The following is a 19,907-nucleotide window of genomic DNA, read 5'->3' as shown; positions in this document are numbered from 1 at the left end:
ACAGGGTGGGGTCTCCTCACTTGCAAAAGACAACAGGAGACAACAATGGAAGTTATTTGCATTTATCTTGTCCCCTAGAGTGCTGCTGTGAGCTCCTTTTAAATTTTGTTTGATAGGGTTAGGAGGTTGAGTAACAAAATGGCCCAATATGCCTTTGTGTTTTGCCTCTAAAATTTAATAACTGCATAAAATTTGAGGTTTATAAAGTCTGCAAAAGAAGAGAGAAAAAAGAAAAGTTGTTTCAACTCTGAAACTATGACTGGGCAGTCTCTGTCTCTCTCCACTTATAATGTATATGTACATATATCATATGTATAAAATGTGTATATTTGATCCTGTATATTATTTCTTACATTGTAGAGCTAATCCTAGTAAGTCTTTAATGCTTCCAGAAATATTACGAAGACAAAGAAAATTAATATGAACCATATACTTTGTATTTTACGGTTTTCCCCAGCATGCAAAGGGTTTGCACAGGCTAATTAACTTCAAGCTGATAGAAAAGCCAAAACTGCAACCAAAGTTTCATTTCTATTAAAGACTTATTCTGTTTTTTTCTTTTGATTTTTATTTATTTATTTTTTGCGTTATGTAGCTAATATTCAAAAAGAAATGAAGACTCAATACTATCAAGTCAACTGAAGTTGTTAAAAAAATGTAGGGCTTTTTAGGAGACTCAGCAGAAAATCAGAATGAGAGACTGTTTAGTAACTGACTTAATAATCCTTATCTCTGAGGCTATTTTCACTTATTTTTTTTCTTTCTTTTTTTTTTTAGTTTCCAATGTTTTCTTAAAAATGTTTTTTGTGTGATTAAAGAAAAAATTATGAGTGCTTTTAATTTAAAAAATACAGAAATAATAAAGAACAGTTATTCAATAGTTAACATGTGACAGCAAAGCCTGCATAAACCCTTCTCAGCTCAGAGACAGTGGGGGAAATACTGAACTTTTATACATTACAGTTTTTTCCTGTTAAGTGAAGAGTCACACCTTCACTTATCCACCCTCCCTTTTACCAAGATATTATATTAATATATGAGACCATTTTGTAAACCAGTTTGAGCTACTTCTGGTTATTAGGTATTATTATTCAGTTTCTTAAAAGCACCACATTGTGCTTCTCTTAAACTTTCTTAGTGTTATCTTAGACCGAGTTCCTTCCCTAAGAGGTGGGGTTTTTGCTATTTCTCTGGGTGTCTTCCCAAACTTACCTGGCCCAAGTTTTCATGGGAGTTTTGTATTTTCTTATTCAAGGCCTTTATTTTAAAAACCTGTAACATGCTAGAAGTAACACAGTCAAATTCATGTAGACCAATTAGGAAAAGGCAAGTATGGATTAGAGGAAAATTTTATATTACAAAACATTATAAGTATATTGTTTCTTGGAAGTTCATTGTTTTACCTGATTTAGTTGTATCTCATTTAATAGATTTGCTTTTAAAAAGCCAATAGTGGTTTCTAATTAAAGTATCAATTTTTCAAATTCAAATGGGTTTTCTTAACACTTTAAAAATTTGGCACAAATTCTAATTTGCTTAATTTTCTTGTCTTAGAATCCTTTATATAAAGATAATAAAATGCTAACTTCCAACAGTTATACAAATTAAATGAGAATACAACTTAAGAACTGTATGTCATTATTAAAGATAGAAATCTGATGAAAGGCATAAGGATGTATTGAAACTATCATAGTACCTACACACAAGTGCTCAATAAGTATTTGTCAAGTGAGTATAGGAATTAATATAATTCCCAACACTCCATTAAGGAGGCAGTGAATATGTGAAGGAAATACCAGCAGCGTTGCCTATTTGCCCTATTATTCTCTTCAATTGCTATAGCGGATAAGCTTTTAACCTTATTTTTGTGCTAGCACTATAGAACTTAGTTTTTCTCCACATAAATTTATCCATTAATGCACAATAATCTAAGTTCAGAATAACTATTTACATCACTCTACAGATTAGGATATTGGGACTCTGAGTGTCTGTATGACTTTCCCCAAGACAGATGATGAGAAAGTAGCAAAGCTAAAGATGCTCTTCACTCCTCTGAGAGCCATATCCTATGCTTTCTCTCCACTTATGCGGCTTTCTTTATATTCTTTAACTAGAGGCCCGGTGCACAAATTTGTGCACGGGTGGGGTCTGGCCAGCCCTGCCCCGATTGGGCCGGCTGGGGGGAGGGGCTGTAGGAGGTTGGCCAGCGGGCCCCACCCCCGATCGGGAAGGGGGGGTTGATGGGGGCCAGGGCTGGCTGAGGGGAGGGGCCACGGCCAGCCCTGCCCCCCACAGTGCATGTCATAGCGACTGGTCGTTCGGTCATTCTGGTAGCTTAGCGTTTTATATATATAGATGGAATGCTGGGAAGATGGGTGAGTGAGAGAATCTGAGTATGGAAAGTGTCTCAAAGTTGTATGTATGCTACAAAATCCAAGTATTTAACTATCCTAACACAGATAAACTGTAAAGCTTTGGATCAGAGTATTTATTATGCTAGATTATTTTTTAATCATCATGATGAATATGTTTTTTTATGTATTTATTTGCCTATGTCAGCTTATTTGTAAGAAGAATCTCAGATTGCTTAACTAAGAGCATTCAAATTCTATGTATAAAGATCCCCATAGTTTCCAAAGCTTCCCACATCCATTATCACATCTGATCCTCATTATAGCCCTCTGGAGTAAGCCAGAGGTGATATAATTGCAGGTGGAAATGTGAAGACAGTATTCACATGGAGCATTTCAACCAATTTGCTAGTGCAATTTTCTCCTATTTCTGTAATGTAGATGTGGAAACTGGAGGAAAAAAAAAAGCAGACTGAATGCTAAGAAAAAGCATGTGACTGGGAACACTGTTCACTGCTTCTTTCAGTAAACCACAGAAAGATAACAAAGGCTACTGCGCCCAGTACAGAGGGGAGGTGTGTAACACTGTCCTGGCAAACGGTGCTCTTGTTTTCTTCAACAACTCCTACGCGGACCCTGAGGAGGCCCAAGAACTACTCGCGCACACCGCCTGGAGTGAACTGAGAGCAGTGAGCCCGTTCTGCCGGCCAGCTGCGGAGGCTTTGCTGTGTAACCACATTTTCCAAGAATGCAACCCTGGGGTGGTACCTACTCCTATACCCATTTGCAGGTAAAATTAAAAGTAAATAAATGGGTGAATGTATTTGACTGTCTCCAAACAGGAAGAGTTTTCAAAAGTGGAAGCTGTCTTGTGCATTAGTAAAGGCAAAAACTGGCTTTTGTCCAAAATAGAAGGCAATTAATTGGACAAAACTCCTACCATGTAAATCACTGATGATACCTTATAATACGAGGGTCCTGAACTTCTAGAAAACGTTGTAAAGGTATAATATTCTGTTGCCCTTGTTATTGTTCACATTATCATATTCTTAAATATCCTTGCTTTCTATGAAATTAAAAATATCTAAACTAATATGGATCTTATTAGTAAGCCAAGAGAGAAAAGGGAAAATAAAACTACATTACAAGTGTTTCAGCATTATTTGCCAATAAATATGAGATCAAGATGAGCATTTCAGAATATTACTTTATATTATGTGTAAATATATATATATATTTTTTTTTAAAATATATTTTTAATGATTTTAAAGAGGAAGGGAGAGAAAGATAGAAACATCAATGATGAGAGAGAATCACTGATAGGCTGCCTCCTGCATGCCTCACACTGGGGATCAAGCCCACAACCCAGGCATGTGCCCTGACTGGAAATCAAACCTTGACCTCCTATTTCATAGGTCAATACTTAACCACTAAGCCACACTGGCCGGCTGTATATATTTTAAAATACATTCCACCCACTATTTTAATTTAAGTACTGACAGTCTTGTCTCATATGGGAGCAGGAGGAGAAGCAGGGAAGCACACAGCAAGGGACAGGCCTCAGCTTTTCCGGAGCGGGGGCTGGGTAAGGACTCCCAGGCCCTCCTGAGGCCTGCCAGGAAAGTTGTGCGGTTCTGTTTTGAAAGACAAGCATGCAGAGTGAGGACTGTGTTTCTCAGGCCCTGCCCATTAGCCCCGAGATTAGAGAAAAATCTCCCAGGATGGAAGTTGACTGACAATGATCCATGACTTTTAGTGTATGTGTTTTTAAAACTCTGTGTACCTTGTTTCAGCACCTTTGTAGTTATTCTACTATAAAGCTGAGAGGAGACAGTTTACAGATTCCTAATCTAATACCTTTTGAAATTGAAAGTTGGTATTTTTTCCAAGAAAACTGTACTTCACATGTCATCTTACTTTTAAAAGTAGCATTAATTATGTCTTACAAACAAAATGAGACACCATTTCATCTGACAGGATAATATATTCCATAAAGCCTCATATTATTTACAATAAAACAGTCCTTTCAAAAACCCTCTTGTGAGAACAATGTGCTAGGATGATGTTTTGAAAATAAAGAATTTAGGCACTGCCACAAATTTGGCGCTAACATGCCATGACTCATCAAGTGTTGCTCTTCATCAACTGTTTTAGAGAATACTGCCTGGGGGTGAAGGAGCTCTTCTGTGCAAAAGAATGGCTGGCTCTGGAAGAGAAGACCCACAGGGGACTCTACAGACCTGGGCTGCATCTGCTCTCGGTGCTCGACTGCAGCAAGCTCCCCAGCATGCACTGGGACCCGCGGGCCTGCACCAGACTGCCATATTTAGGTAACAGAGTCCTCGCAAGACTTTGGAGGTTAAGAGACAGTTACTGGTTTTGAAGAAACTAAGGTGTGCACTTCAATCTCCTAATATTTCTAGGCATTTCAATTTTTTTTTTTTGAGTTCTGCCTCCTGTGGATACCTAATAACAGAATCCTAACTGCACAGGCTAGTATAAGGATTTACTTCATTTGTTCTAAGAGAAATTAAAGAGCACTTCTAACTGCTGCTTGAGAGCTTACCTTATTTCAGAAGGGGATCTTAGGAGAGCTTGTACTATTTTCTGGAATATGCAGAGAAATGGCTAAGGAACTGAATAAAAGAATAAAGTCCTCTTTCTTAGCCAGTGCAGCAGATTTTTAAGCATGCAAAAATAAGCCACATGTTTGAAAGTGCTGACCTCCCAAAACAAAGCTGGATCCCTGCATGCTGCTTTAATGAACTTTGTAAGGAACTCTAACAGCTGGCTTAATTTCCAAGACGCAATCCTTTCACATTTAACACAAAGAATGTTTTCCAGTTGCATATCAAAGAGCTGAAAGAGAACTTGCTGTTCTTAGCACTCTCACAGAATATATGAGATATCTGGATGCTCACTTAAAACAGATTTTTATCCTTTCCCCCTCAGATTTTAAAAAAGAAAACCTAACAAGTAAGTAATTTTGTTTGTGCCCTTGAAACCTTCTGTGTATGTAAGTAGAGTCGTGCATGCGTATTCACACTCATACTTCATAATGTCCAGAACAAAATCTACAGATCCTCTTCAAGGTAGTCACCCAAGGTAGAGCATGAAGAAAAACCATTGGTCTCAGCTTGCAGCTTCTAATTAGGCCATGGAGAGCAGCATATTTAGTGAATGATACAAATGATATCTCCTACCTCAAGATTATTAGCTTGCTTGATCCCTTACTACAGCGGTTCTCAACCTGTGGGTCGCGACCCCTTTGGCGGTCGAGCGACCCTTTCACAGGGGTCGCCTAAGACCATCCTGCATATCAGATATTTACATTACGATTCAGTAGCAACATTACAGTTATGAAGTAGCAACGAAAATAATTTTATGGTTGGGTCACAACATGAGGAACTGTATTTAAAGGGCCAGAAGGTTGAGAACCACTGCCTTACTAGTACATGGCTATAAAATACACCAAATTGAAAATGTCACTTTTGACTTTGCTTTCATGATTTTTGTATCAGCTAATTATCTAGAGTGAAAACAAATATCTTTTTCTTCATTGAGCCAATTCACGATCTTTACCTGTGACAACAGATCCCTCTTTTGGAAGATAGGTGTTGTTGTTTTTAAGACAGCTAATTTCCAATAAAAAGTTTACAGGGACAAATCAAATAATTTTAAAATGGCTGTCTCAAAATTCCTGGGAAAGAATTCAAAAAGTTTGCTTGAAAAGGGATGTCCTAGAAACTAACTTGTATCGGAGAGTGCTTTAACCTACAAAAATGCAGAAATCTTCAGAATGATACTAGAAAAGTTTTTCATGTCAGTCAGCTTCCTCTGATTTGAGTGTTCTGAGACTTAAATCATAATTAGTTCCTGTGATACATATTCCAAACCTAATCACCTCTGCACCTGGCTAAGTGCCAGCACTTGATTTTACTGGCTTACTTAAAGGACTAAGACTTAAAATATTTTAAAAAAAAAATGCTACTGGCTGCAACTGAATGCCTCAGAGTTTTTAAACAAGAGCAGTTAGGGAAAACCAAGAACAAAAAAATCTATTATTCTGAAAGCCTGTCAAATTGTTATTCCCAAATTGAAGGAATGAAAAAGAAATGTTTCTAGTCTGTGTCTTAAGCAGTCGAAGTTTACTTTGATTGGACTTTTAATTGTTGACTGAGGTCTATGTTATCCTTCAACTGTTTACTCTTTCATCCATTTAAGCAGTTCACTGAGGGTTTATTGTGTGGAAGGGACTGACCTTTAATCCTAGATTAGATAGGAATAACACGCACAAAAAGTACCCATATTTCTGCCTTTTACGCCAATTATAAAGATATAAGTATGAATTACCTACAAAAACTCATTTTCTATTCTTAAAAAATCAGTTTTACAAATTAACGAGACAAAAAAACAAACAACAGTGGTGGTTACTAGAAGAAAAGGGGGTTGGGGTGAGGTCATAAAGGGTAAAGGGGGTCCAATATATGGTGACGGTGGTAAAAACACAATGCAATATACAGGTGATTTATTATAGAATTTTACATTTGATATCTAGCCTTACCTATAGACACTCCCCAACTCAACAATAAAACTTTTACTAGTAGATGTACTTTTAGAAAGGCACCACAACTGTTTGGTTTGGGCCCTGATACATGTTATTCCTTTTTTAGAGAATACTATCTCTCCACCGCCATACACAGACATACACCTTCAACTGGTATTGCCTGTTCACCCTTTATATTTAACTTTGTTACTTACCTAGAAAATGTATCCTGTATGCCTAGACCAGGAATGGGCTGCCCCTGGATGTTCACAAGCATCCTGTTCTTAACATTCTTGTATCACTTTTTACACTTTATTATAATTACCTGTTTACTAATTTTTCCAAGTTAAATACATTTTAAATATATTTTTATTGATTTCAGAGAAGAAGGGAGAGATAGAAACATCAATGATGAGAGAGAATCATTGATAGGCTGCCTCCTGCATGCCCCCTACTGGGGATCAAGCCCACAACATGGGCATGTGCCCTTGACCAGAATAGAACCTGGGACCCTTTAGTGCAGTGGTTGCCAACCTTTCAAACCACGGGCCACTGGTTGGTGACCGCTGCTAGTCCACAGGCTGACGCTCTATCCACTGAGCCAAACCGGCTAGGGCCCAGTTAAATACTTTAACACTAAGATGTGTCATGTTCACTACAGTATTCTTGATACCTAAGAATCAATATTAATTTAGGGGATACATTAATGTATGAATGAATGAGTGAATAAAATTCCCCTGAAGTTCAGAGGAAAAGGATAAAGAGATAAAATCATGATGAGAAGATGCCCGGTAGTGTGGTTCTGTGGTTGCGTGTCAACCCATGAAGGGGTCATAGTTGGATTCCCAGTTAGGGTACATGCCCAGGTTGTGGGCTCAATCCCCAGTAGAAGCATGCAGGAGACAGCTGATCAATGATTCTCATCATTGATGCTTCTATCCTTCTCTCACTCTCTCTTCCTCTCTCTGAAATAAATAAAAACATTTTTTAACAATCATGTTGAGGAGAGAAACTTTAAAAGGAAAGAAACTGGAGTTCCAAATTGATTATTTCAATCCAAAGATACAACTAATGTCACTCTAGGGAAGACCAGAGCAAATAGATCAGAAACAATAATCAAGGAAAAGCAAAACAAAACTATCCCTAAAGGAAGAAGTAATTAAACCCATAAAACAAAACTATTGTTTAAACTATGTCAATTCTTGCATTTAGAAAATAAATCATCCTAAATTATCATGGATTATCCTCTTAATATGCCACTGAATTCTATTTTCTGATATTTTTTTAGGAAAAACTACCCTTTTATTTATTAATGAAATTACACTACAAACTTTATGAATTACATTACATTTCCTTGCATGTTAAATATGGTATGAACTGCTCGGTAAAATACAGATACAAAAATAGTCACTTCTCCCTGTCTTTTAATGACTGCCCCATCTTTATTATTAGCAGCTCTCCAGTTTAGCCCCCCGCCCCTTTTTAATTAAATTCAAAATATCGTGGCAGTTAACTGGTTAAATTTCCTAGTTATAGCTATATTCAGATTTTCTAATTCTTCAAATTTAATAATAGCATTTCCCTTAAGATTTAAAAAATGTAATTATTTTATTTTCATTGACCTTTGAATCTATTGTCTAATTCCTTCAACATTCCTAATTCGTATGTTTGTGCCTTTCCTATGTTTTTAAAATTAAAATTCCATTGATTAGGCTACTTAATAATATTTATAAGACCAACTATTCACCTATTTTAAATTCTATCATTTGTGGTATATGTATTCTAACGTATTAATTTCTGCTTGTACATGACTGTTACTTTATCTTCTATTTTCCTTTGTTTTCTGTAGTTTTTGTTTCCTTTCCAAAGTCTGGGGATAAATGTTTAGTTCTTTCTTTTTTTTATCTAATGGAAAGAGATAATGCTATGAGTTTATCATTTAGCACAGTTTTGGCCAAATTCCATACCTCCTATTAGTAAGTCATTTTCTAATTGGTCTCTATGGCTACTTTTTACTCTATGATGGAAAAGATACTGAATATATTTTCTTTTTTTAGATGTCCTATTGGATTTTATTTAATCTATTTAATTGCATTTTGGTCAAATAACGGATCTGCATAATTTCTGCTTTTTTATTTTATTGAGATTTTCCTTGGTGGCCTGACAAAAACATCATGTCTGTCACTTTTCCACAAATATTTCAAAATAAGGTTTATTCTCTCTTTTTAGGGTATAAATTTCATTCTTTACTAGTAAAACTTTCCTGTTAATTATATTATTAAAATACTCTGTATCCATGTTCTTGTCTTTACTTAATCAATTAAAAGGACTTAAAATATAATTAATATGATTGTTTTATAGATATCTAATGTACTTTGCACTCGACTGAGTGATATGCATATGGCATCTTTTGGTTTCTAGCAGTAATGCAGATTTCACCTCATTTTTATATTGCATAGACCTTTTGAATGGGAGTTTGACAGTGGCCAATTTTTAGATGAACTAACTGCTGCTCATTTGTGTCCCAATTTTTCATCTTCTTCCATTAATTTTATTCTGTTTGTAAAACAACAGTATAAAGCTCAGCTTTAGACAACCCTGACTTCAAGTATAATTTCATTAAAAGACTTTATTTCATAACAAATTCCACAATTGCTGTCAGGTCGCAAACAACATGATGCATTGGAAAGAGCACTAGTCCAGGATCTGTTGTTTTTCTGTTTTTTTATGGACAACTATTTGTTCTGCTTTTATTTGTTATTTTTCATATTATTGCTAGTATTACAGATACCTCCCCCCTCCCCCCCCCACTCCCCTCATCCTCAGACTCCCCCAGGTCTATATTTTTTGGTCGTGACCAAAAAAGTTTTTTTCTCTAAGTCTCATTTTTTAAATTTTACGCTCCTGTAAGCTGGATTTACTTTCAACTGGACCTCACTGGAGCCTTAAAATTAGACTTTATAGATATATATCCAGGGAGAATCTGATATATAAAAACATATTCTTAAAATTAAATTTAGTTTACTGATTGCTTGAATACAAAAGTTGCAATTTAAAAGTTTAAGGCTGAATGACAAGCATTATTATTTACTTTCAGCATTCCCATCAATGACGTCCTCAAAGCCGAGTGTGGACATTCCAAATTTGCCTTCCTCCTCCTCCTCCTCTTCTGTCTCACCTGCATATTCCATGACTGTAATCATCTCTATCATGTCCAGCTTTGCAGTATTTGCGCTTCTTACCATAACCACTCTTTATTGCTGCCGAAGGCGAAAACAATGGAAAAATAAGAAAAGGTGAGGTTCTAGTTTAATCTAACCACATGCAGTAATGTTTTAAAACCTACATATTTAATATTGGAATAGGGGGTGGGAGGTGGAATACATATTACTGCCATGCCAGTCTTTTTATGACATCCATGACATTGCTTTAAAATTAAGCACCCCACCATGATCTTTAAAATATCAGTAACTTTTTGCATAGGATCACATGTCCTCAGGTTGACATTTTCAGCACATAGAAGCTAAACAATAATTTGGAAGAATATGGCTAGTCCTGCTCCCATCTTCCCCCTCATCTCCATTGCCACTGCTAGACTGGACAAAACTCCTGAGAAAATGTGACATTTGACCCTAGACCAGGGTGGGCAAACTTTTTGACTCGAGGGCCACAATGGGTTCTTAAACTGGACCGGAGGGCCGGAACAAAAGCATGGATGGAGTGTTTGTGTGAACTAATATAAATTCAAAGTAAACATCATTACATAAAAGGGTACGGTCTTTTTTTTTTTTAGTTTTATTCATTTCAAACGGGCCGGATCCGGCCCGCGGGCCATAGTTTGCCCACAGCTGCTCTAGACCAAATACTTCATTGCTCTAAAACTGAACGATCTTTGGCTGTCTTAGTATTATTTGTTTCCTACTAAATGCCAAATCTCTTTAGAACATAAGTCTGAGTATAAAGATTTCACCTGAGCCTGAGCTCCTTACTGATCTTACCTTATCCTGCAGAGAATCAGCAGCAGTGACCCTGACTACTCTTCCGTCTGAGCTCCTGCTGGACAGACTGCATCCTAACCCCATGTACCAGAGGATGCCACTCCTTCTGAATCCCAAATTGCTCAGCCTGGAGTATCCAAGGAATAATATTGAATATGTGAGGGATATTGGAGAAGGAGCATTTGGAAGGGTCTTTCAAGCAAGGTAAAAAAATGTAAATAAATCTCTTCACTGAAATACGTTGTGTCTGAAAAGTTACCAGGCCAGTATAATAGTTATTATCAAAGCAGTTAATTCTTCATGCCATCAACCTTACTTGTATTGAGAACTGTACTTTGAATCTAAGTAATTTCCCTCTCTGCTCGAAAGGAGGGTGTGTATATGGGGAGAATCTTCATTTGTATAGTGTTCAAATTATAAGTAATCAGCAAAGTTTAATCATCTTTCCCTTTTAGAAAATAATTTTAAATAATTTTTTGCAATATTCTTAGTAAATAATTCTCAAATATACTTCTCTTCAATTTTCAATATCTAGTTTTTCTATTTAAGCACTCAGGGCCTGACCTTTATAGATACTAAATAGATGCTCTTAGAATAGAAAAACAGAAAAAGAAAAAATAATGCAAAAATGTCAGAAAACAACAAGCTTGAGAAACAAGTATGCAGTAGGCCAGTGGTCGGCAAACTCATTAGTCAACAGAGCTAAATATCAACAGTACAACGATTGAAATTTCTTTTGAGAGCCAAATTTTTTAAACTTAAACTATATAGGTAGATACATTGTTATTAACTTAATTAGGGTACTCCTAAGCTGGCGTTTGCTAAAAACGTCCTCAATCTGAGGGGTCGACCTCAGCAAACGTACCCCCACTTCTTCTAACACCACTTCTTCAAAATAGACTCGCCCGGGCCAAAAACCGACTCCTGCACATGGGCCATGAAGTTTCAATCGCACTGTACGTGCGCGCCCGCACGTGGTATTTTGTGGAAGAGCCACACTTAAGGGGCCAAAGAGCCACATGTGGCTCGCGAACCGCGTTTTGCCGACCACTGCACTAGGCCCAATGCCAGCCCTTTGTGTGAACTGGAATAAAAGATCCTCTCTGCATGATGCAGCTCCTCAGAACTGATGGGCCAGAGAATGTGGACACCAATTATCTCTTTGATCTGGTGCTCTTGGGTGGGACACAACTTTACATCCACTCAAGGTGGCCTTGGGAGGAAGTTTACATGTTTAATGAAAATCTCACACAAATACTTATTAAAAACCAAAAATATGCAATGTATCATTGTAGGGGCTTTGGGGACATAGAGATGAATAAGTCATCGTCCCTACCCTCCCAGAATTTAGGTTCTCGCCAGAGATTAAGGGATTAGGATGGTAATGATAATCCCATTGGGTCTGTGGGGTTGTAAAAATTCCTATAATTTATGAATACTGAACTTTTCAAACTTAATCTATATTGAAAATAGCCCCAGTGATTTTTATTAATTGAAGTCAAGGAATTTTAAGTACAATCTACTTATTGGCATCTTTCTTTGATTCTGAGGCTCTGGAAAAGGCTGCATAAATGGGGGGATGTAAATGAATATGCAGACATGTGACTATGAATACGATTCTTGATCTTTGATTTCTTTCTAAATAAATGAACCTCCCAGGGCTCCAGGCTTACTCCCCCACGAACCGTCCACCATGGTGGCAGTGAAGATGCTCAAAGAAGAGGCTTCAGCTGACATGCAAGCCGACTTTCAGCGGGAGGCGGCCCTCATGGCGGAATTTGACAATCCTAACATTGTGAAACTCTTAGGTATGAGCATATGAGTGAAGACATTTATTGTATCAGAAAACAGAGGCTTTGCCAGTTTTTCCTCCTTCATACCTCACTTGTGCTTTCCTCCTTCATGCCTTGACCAGAGAAATGTCTCTGTTCCTTCCTATATACTAGATTCTGTATCAGGGAGTGGAACATCTCATTAATTCACCTCAGTTTTTAAAAACTGGCTTTTTAAAATTTTACAGAGTACAATGTTGTCATTTCTTTTATTTTCTTCCTAGTACATAGAAATATACTGTTTGCTAACATCCCTGGAATTAAAAAGTAACCCTACAATAAATAAGCCAAGATAATAGTGTTTTTATTTCTCTTCCTTTTTGAATGGAGACTTTTAATTACTGCCTAAAATAAGTAGATCTAATAATCTATTTTTATGGTGATGTAAAATTGTGCCCAAATGATCTAATATTCCAAGTTGCCCAGTTTCCCTCTCAAATGTAGCAAGATTTTAAGATATAAAAATGTCCTCCTGATACTAATTCTAAGACTCTTTATATTAACATTTTTCCTTTCTAGCATGAATATTGTAAAACCTAAATTTCAGAATGTTTTATGGCAGCAACCTGAAAACTTCATCTAAGATCTTGGGATTGTTTTTGCTATTCTTCCCAAATTTCATGCGACACCTTCCTTACTATCCTTCTTCAGAGAAGTAGCAGAAACACAGAGGAATTACTTACATACTCAAACATCCATTCATAAACTCCTTCACCAAACACTGAGTACCTGGTCTACCGAAGTGGTCAGTTTGCAGAATTTAAAAAAGACTTAATCTCTACTTTCAAAATGTTGGGGAGGAAAATTTCAAATAAATGGATGCTTATGACATAGGATAAGTACTGTGTTAAAGGATGATAGAAGGAACACTGGAAGGGTCAGGAGCTAAGGCACCCTAGGAGGAATGATAGATACCTGCATCTTATTAGGTAAATAGATGTTTACACAAAGAGACGGGGTCCATATTTGACTATGAAGCTGTCAACAAAAAGCCAGGGCCCCATATTCTGATCTGGTCACTTGCTTTTAGTGCTTTTCCCAGTGTGTCGCTTTGGAAACCCAACCTAACAAAGGATGCTATTTGGTTCCAGGTGTGTGTGCCGTGGGGAAACCCATGTGCCTGCTCTTTGAATACATGGCCTATGGCGACCTCAACGAGTTCCTCCGCAGCATGTCGCCTCACACAGCGCGCAGCCTCAGTCACAGCGACCTGTCCCCAAGGGAACACATCTCCAGCCCTGGGCCCCCGCCCCTCTCCTGCGCTGAGCAGCTTTGCATAGCCAGGCAGGTAGCAGCTGGCATGGCTTACCTCTCAGAGCGCAAGTTTGTCCACCGGGATTTAGCCACCAGGAACTGCCTGGTGGGTGAGAACATGGTGGTGAAAATTGCCGATTTTGGCCTCTCCAGGAACATCTATTCAGCAGACTACTACAAAGCTAATGAGAACGATGCGATCCCTATCCGGTGGATGCCACCTGAGTCCATTTTCTTCAACCGCTACACCACTGAGTCTGACGTGTGGGCCTATGGTGTGGTCCTGTGGGAGATCTTCTCCTATGGCCTGCAGCCCTACTATGGGATGGCCCACGAGGAGGTCATTTACTACGTGCGAGATGGCAACATCCTCTCCTGCCCTGAGAATTGCCCCCTGGAGCTGTACAATCTAATGCGTCTGTGTTGGAGCAAGCTGCCTGCCGACAGACCCAGCTTCGCCAGTATTCACCGAATTCTGGAACGCATGTGCGAGAGGGCAGATGGAACTGTGAGTGTCTAAGGTGGAAGATGTGCAAATAAAACACTGCCGTTTCCTCTCAGACTCTGGGAGCCAGAGGAACACAGTGCCAGAGGCCCAACAAGACCTAGGTAGAAAGAACAATAGTAGACATGAGTAGCGTGTCATTTGTTTCTTAGGAAAAACAAAAACTGCGCAGAACTCAGATAGGAGGTCAATCTATTGAAAGTTAATGATTGGAAACACAGGCTAGGAATATGTCAGATAACCAGAGATAACTACTCTTCCTCATGGGGAAAGTTTGTATTACATATTGTACAGGAAAGAATGTCATCTGCTCTGTTCCTGAATTAGCTGGCAGCAGTGTATTACATTTTAATACTCTGCTGTATTACATTTTAATATGAAATGTGATACAGAGCTTCATTTTTAGTAGAGCTAATTCCTGTCCATTCTGGGAGTAGTGTATCTTCATGTATGATATTTAAATAAAACAGAAAACTAAAAAGAAAAACACATTCATTGTCTCCCCACCCAAAGATGGATGTTTGGTTTTTTTATTCAATTTCTTTCTTGCACTTAATGCATACTTTGATATTTGTCTGTGACCTACAGAGTTATGGTTTACTTTATTGATAGGGGGTTTGTAAGGAATAAAATGAGCAGTCAGCAAGTCTTCATTCTTACTGTGATTTTTAGTTCCTTTTTCTGTCTTTGTGCTTCTCCTTCAGATGTTTTTCCTTTGTATGCACTTGTCATGAATTTAATCTACTTATTTTGTTCCTAACATTTTTCTGAAAAAAAAATGTTTTTGAGTTTTATAAGTTTATCTTTTTCTTTGAAATTTTTATTGGTATCTTTTCTTTTGCTTTCATCTTTATTTCTTCCTCTTTCCAGGACTTTCTGTCCTTTTTCAGTTATTTAGCTATTTTTTTCCTTTATTTCTTATATAAAGATAAGCACTCTGGCCGAAATAACTTTCTAAATAACATTGTGGTCTGATATTATATACCTTTTGCAATATATTACCATTTGATTTTGTGTTTACTTTTGAAGCCTCATATTTCAAATCTGTCATTCATTAATTTTGCCACAGTCTATTAAAGCTCTTAAACCATAGTTTATAATATGGGATTTCACAAAATGATCTTATGGCTTTGAGTTATTTTAGACCTGATGTTTTTGTGCCTTTTGACATTTCTTCCTTTTAGAAACCAACTTAATAGGCAGTAGAATTAATATAGTGTTGCTTACCAACTTTCTGCATGATAACCTATCTTTTTACATTTTATGATTCTTTTAGAAATACTCTGGGACTCAGATTCCTGTGGCGCTAGATTTTTCAGTGGAGCTCCAGACAATGTGTCTGTATTTAAGACCAACATGAATGATCTGGGCATGAACCTATATTCTCCCGAGAAGCAAATAAACAGGGAAGAGGAAATAGCAGTCTACACTATACCTGCTTACTTTAATTTACACTAATTGGTAGTTAGGCAATGGAGAAATGGTCAGAATTCTTGAAAGCAGATTTTCCACTGTCTGCCGGAAGGCTCCACCTGCAACCTCCAAATCCACCTTCATGCAACTTGTCATCTTTGCTGGAAAACTTCCCATTTCTTATTCATAGTCACTCCAGGCAACCAAGACAAGCACATAGAAATTACCCAAGACTTTGTCCTATCCTTCACCCCTGATATTCTATCAGTATTACTTTCTAAAATCCTCCTGCTCACATTCCCTCCCCTTCAATTTGACTGCATGATACTCAAGCTCTATCACTGCCTACCTGCCTATTATCTAATCTTCCTCCCTTTTTAGGCCAGAGCAGATTCCATGGGCTATAACAATGTAAGGACCTGCCTATTCATAGTTCTGATTCATAAATAGGGAAGTAGGAAGTAGGATTGAGACCTAAGTAGGGAGGTGCTTTACATAAAAGTCCTGATTATAAGTTCAAATTGAGTCAGGTACCCAAAGGGCTCGATGAAGAATAAGGCTGCAGCATGAGTTCAAAACAGAAAGCCAAGAGGCCAAACAAAGCAGAGAAATTGGAGAGGGCCACTGCAAGTCGAGAGCTTTCATGTAGATACCCAAGTCATATTTTAAATGGTTCACATATGTGTATCACATATGCTCTGCAAACTTCAAAGGTGTCTTCCGGTTTCATCAGCTGAGAAAGTCTTATTATAAAAGAAAGACATGGAAGTCAAGCCAATCAGAAAAACTACCCACAGAAAAGCAGGTCAATACAGTTACTAGAGTACCCACCATGTGGCTTGTACTGCGGGTGTCATGCTGGCCCTCAGAGCCAGGTTTCCATAGCCTCGGTTCTATTGTCTGCCACTTTGAGCTAGTCTCTGCTTTCCTCCCTTCTGCTCAATGAGTTTCCTGACTTCCCTGTCTCTTTCTCATGGCTTCCACAGGTTCCCAGGCTCTCGGTCTGTGTGTGTTTTAGGTTCTGATATTCAAGAAACCAAAGCCAAAAACGTTATAGAAATATAGGTAAATACAGTGAGTGAGGGAGCAAGCAAGTAAATATTATGCAACCATTCAACTTCATTAAAAATGATTCACATCTAAAAATAACAAGTACAACTCCCACTACAGTAATAGTTATAATAAAAATAACACTATCTGACAGCATTTATTGAATGCTTACCATGTATATTCTAAGGACTCTAAATATATTAATTTAAACCGCACAGCATCTCTGTGCCATTGGTACTATCATCATGCCCACATTTTAGGTGAGCAAACAGGCACAGTGAGCCTGTGTAACTGGCCCAAGCACACAGAGCAACAGAGCCTAGTGTATGATCAAAGAGGCCGAGCTCTCAACCACCATACTGTGGTGCTTCAGTTTACAGAGAGGGAACCTCTGTGACTGTAAGGAGGTGATTTGTAATTTGCATGTACTATACCCCTTTTATTATTAACTTCATATCCAAGTCTTCATTGAATAGCAAAAAAATATATTGTAGCATTGTCAATTTAATCAGAAAGTCAAGTAGATAGCATGTTTCTTTTTGTTACCTCTAAATGTATTTCCAATTTAGGTTAAGATCACTGTTATTTCCTTAATGCTTATCCCAAGGTTCTGTATTGAGGAACATGGACCCATTACTTACCAGTATTGTTTTCTTTTTTAAATAAATTTCCCATTGTAAAATCATTGTACAAACTCAAAAAGAGAGATGAGAGAGAAAGATACTCATCATGCCATTGTTAACAAGTGTCAGAACAGTGTGAGACACCAAGTCATCTTAAGTGGTCAACTATCAAGCATGGCAAGAGTACCAGAGTATATTACATAACACCAAAAAAATAAAAATAAAAAAATAAAAAACCGACAATTTTGGGGGGATTGTAATGGAGCAGAAAAAGAACAATTCTCACTTTGTAGTGTATTATGAACCTATTCCATGTCACAAAATAATCTTTAAAATGTCCAATTTGATTTCTGATATTCCATTTTATGGCTATACCATAATTTAGTTTTTTCTTATTCTTTAACATTTGAGTTTTTCTAATTTTCACTATTATAAACAATATTGTAATGACCATCCTTATTTGGACATGGCCATAATTACCTCTTTATGGAAATTCTGAGGAAGATAATGTTTGGGCAAATGGCATGCACAATAGTAAGACTTTTGTTATGTATTGTCACATTCCCTAGAAATAGGGTTCTCATCTCTGCATTGCACAAGAGATCTCACAGCCCTAATCACTTGCTGTCAGAGAATTAATTCTCTATTTTTAAGAAATCTTTAGTTTATCTGGTTATAGAAAAATATCTCATTTTAATTTTGTTTTAATTACTAGTGAAGTTGAATTTTTCTTGTTCCTAGGTCATTTATAGTTTTTATTTGGGGAATCATCTATGATTCCCCATTTTTCTATTGTGTTATTCATTTTCTAATTGATTTATAAGATTCATTTTATAAACTGGTGTTATACTTTACACATGGAAAAAAAAGTATTTATACTTTCACCTTAAAATAATGTTTATAGAAGACCTTTGAACAACACGGAATTGAACTGCACAAGTCCACTTATACACGGATTTTTTTTCAATAAGTACCTATACTGTTTTCTATGCAGAGGGCTGACTGCATGCATTGATTATACATCCTATAGGATATCTGAGCATCCACAGAGTTTAGATTCCGCAGGGGGTCCCACACCCAGTCGCCTCATGGATACTGAGGAACAACCTAGGTATTAGGGAAGTCAGAAGTTATATATAGATTTTTAACTGGTGTGTGTGTAAGGGGAGGGAGTTGTCCGTGCCCCTAACCCGCTCATTGTTCAAGGGTCAACTGTACATTTTTATTATAAAAGCGATATTTGTTTACTTTTTAAAAGAAAAAACAATAAGCAATAATATATAATAATAATATATGCAATGTATAATAATAAAGAAAATAAAAAATAGCAATCAGTGGTAACTAACATTAACATCAAGATAAGTATTCTTTCAGCCTTTTTCAGATAAGTAAATAGATTGGTAGGTAGATAGATGATTGATAGATAATTTTTAAACAAAAGCAAGATCATATCATTGTATTGTTTCAAGCTTTGCTTTAATCACTAAATATATCATTAATATCTTCCATGTCAACAAGTATTAAATGGCTAACAAGTATTCTATTATATGGACTTAATTAATATAACTATTATTTTATTGTTGGACATTTGGTTTATTTCTATCTTTCATTATAAAATATAATGTTTTGGTAATTAATCCTGTTGCTAAATTTTGTGAGCATCTATCTTAAATTGTGATTGTTTTTAGATGTAACTCCTAGAAATGGAATTTTTAGACTAAAAGGTCTATACAATATTAAAGCTTTTTAATATGAGAAATTATCTTCCATTATTTTATCAATGTTATACATCTTTCAGTCAAATACTAGTAAGTCCATTCTTTCAAAGTCACCAAAATTGAGCATTAGCATTTTAATCATTGCCAATATAGCTTAAAATTTTTATTTTATGGTATATGCTTTATTTCTTTAAATAAGATAAGGTTGCACATTTTTTCAATGTTTTGGAGACAATTTATTTACTCTTTGATTTGCCTCCTACTGTTGTTTTTCTTTCTATTGGATGTATTTTTTTCTTGTTGCCTTAGAAAAGCACTTTATATATTAAGGAGCAAAATTTTGTCATACATGTTTCACCTACTTTTATCATGTTAAAAATATATACTTCTACTTATCTTTCATTATTAAGATTTTGTTAATCAGGAAAGAATGCTAAATTTTCAGTCTGTTGAGATGATTGTGGCTTTTTCCTTAATTAATCTGTTAATATGCAGAAATATATGAATTTATTTCCTAAAAAATATCTTTGTGGGAATAATCTTTCTTAACCAAATCTGATTTGTTAAAATTTATTTGCACCAATATTTATAAATTTATAAAATTAAAAGTTTATTAT

General features: G+C 36.6%; 1 protein-coding gene across 1 annotated transcript in view; it reads left to right on the top strand.

The window, feature by feature from the left end:
* Positions 1-15,096, top strand: part of MUSK (muscle, skeletal, receptor tyrosine kinase) — a 64,771-nt gene extending 49,675 nt beyond the window's left edge. Inside the window, exons 9-15 of the mRNA XM_005859764.2 lie at positions 2,878-3,141; positions 4,506-4,681; positions 5,304-5,327; positions 9,995-10,193; positions 10,908-11,099; positions 12,555-12,703; positions 13,819-15,096. Of these exons, the coding sequence (XP_005859826.1) occupies positions 2,878-3,141; positions 4,506-4,681; positions 5,304-5,327; positions 9,995-10,193; positions 10,908-11,099; positions 12,555-12,703; positions 13,819-14,501 (1,687 nt within the window). The 3' untranslated portion in view covers positions 14,502-15,096. The remainder of the gene's footprint in view (positions 1-2,877; positions 3,142-4,505; positions 4,682-5,303; positions 5,328-9,994; positions 10,194-10,907; positions 11,100-12,554; positions 12,704-13,818) is intronic.
* Positions 15,097-19,907: the final 4,811 nt, after the last annotated feature.

This window comes from Myotis brandtii, unplaced genomic scaffold (assembly GCF_000412655.1).
Source record: "Myotis brandtii unplaced genomic scaffold, ASM41265v1 scaffold13, whole genome shotgun sequence".
NCBI classification, from domain to species: Eukaryota; Metazoa; Chordata; class Mammalia; order Chiroptera; family Vespertilionidae; genus Myotis; species Myotis brandtii.
This window is presented reverse-complemented; position numbering and strand designations above follow the sequence as displayed.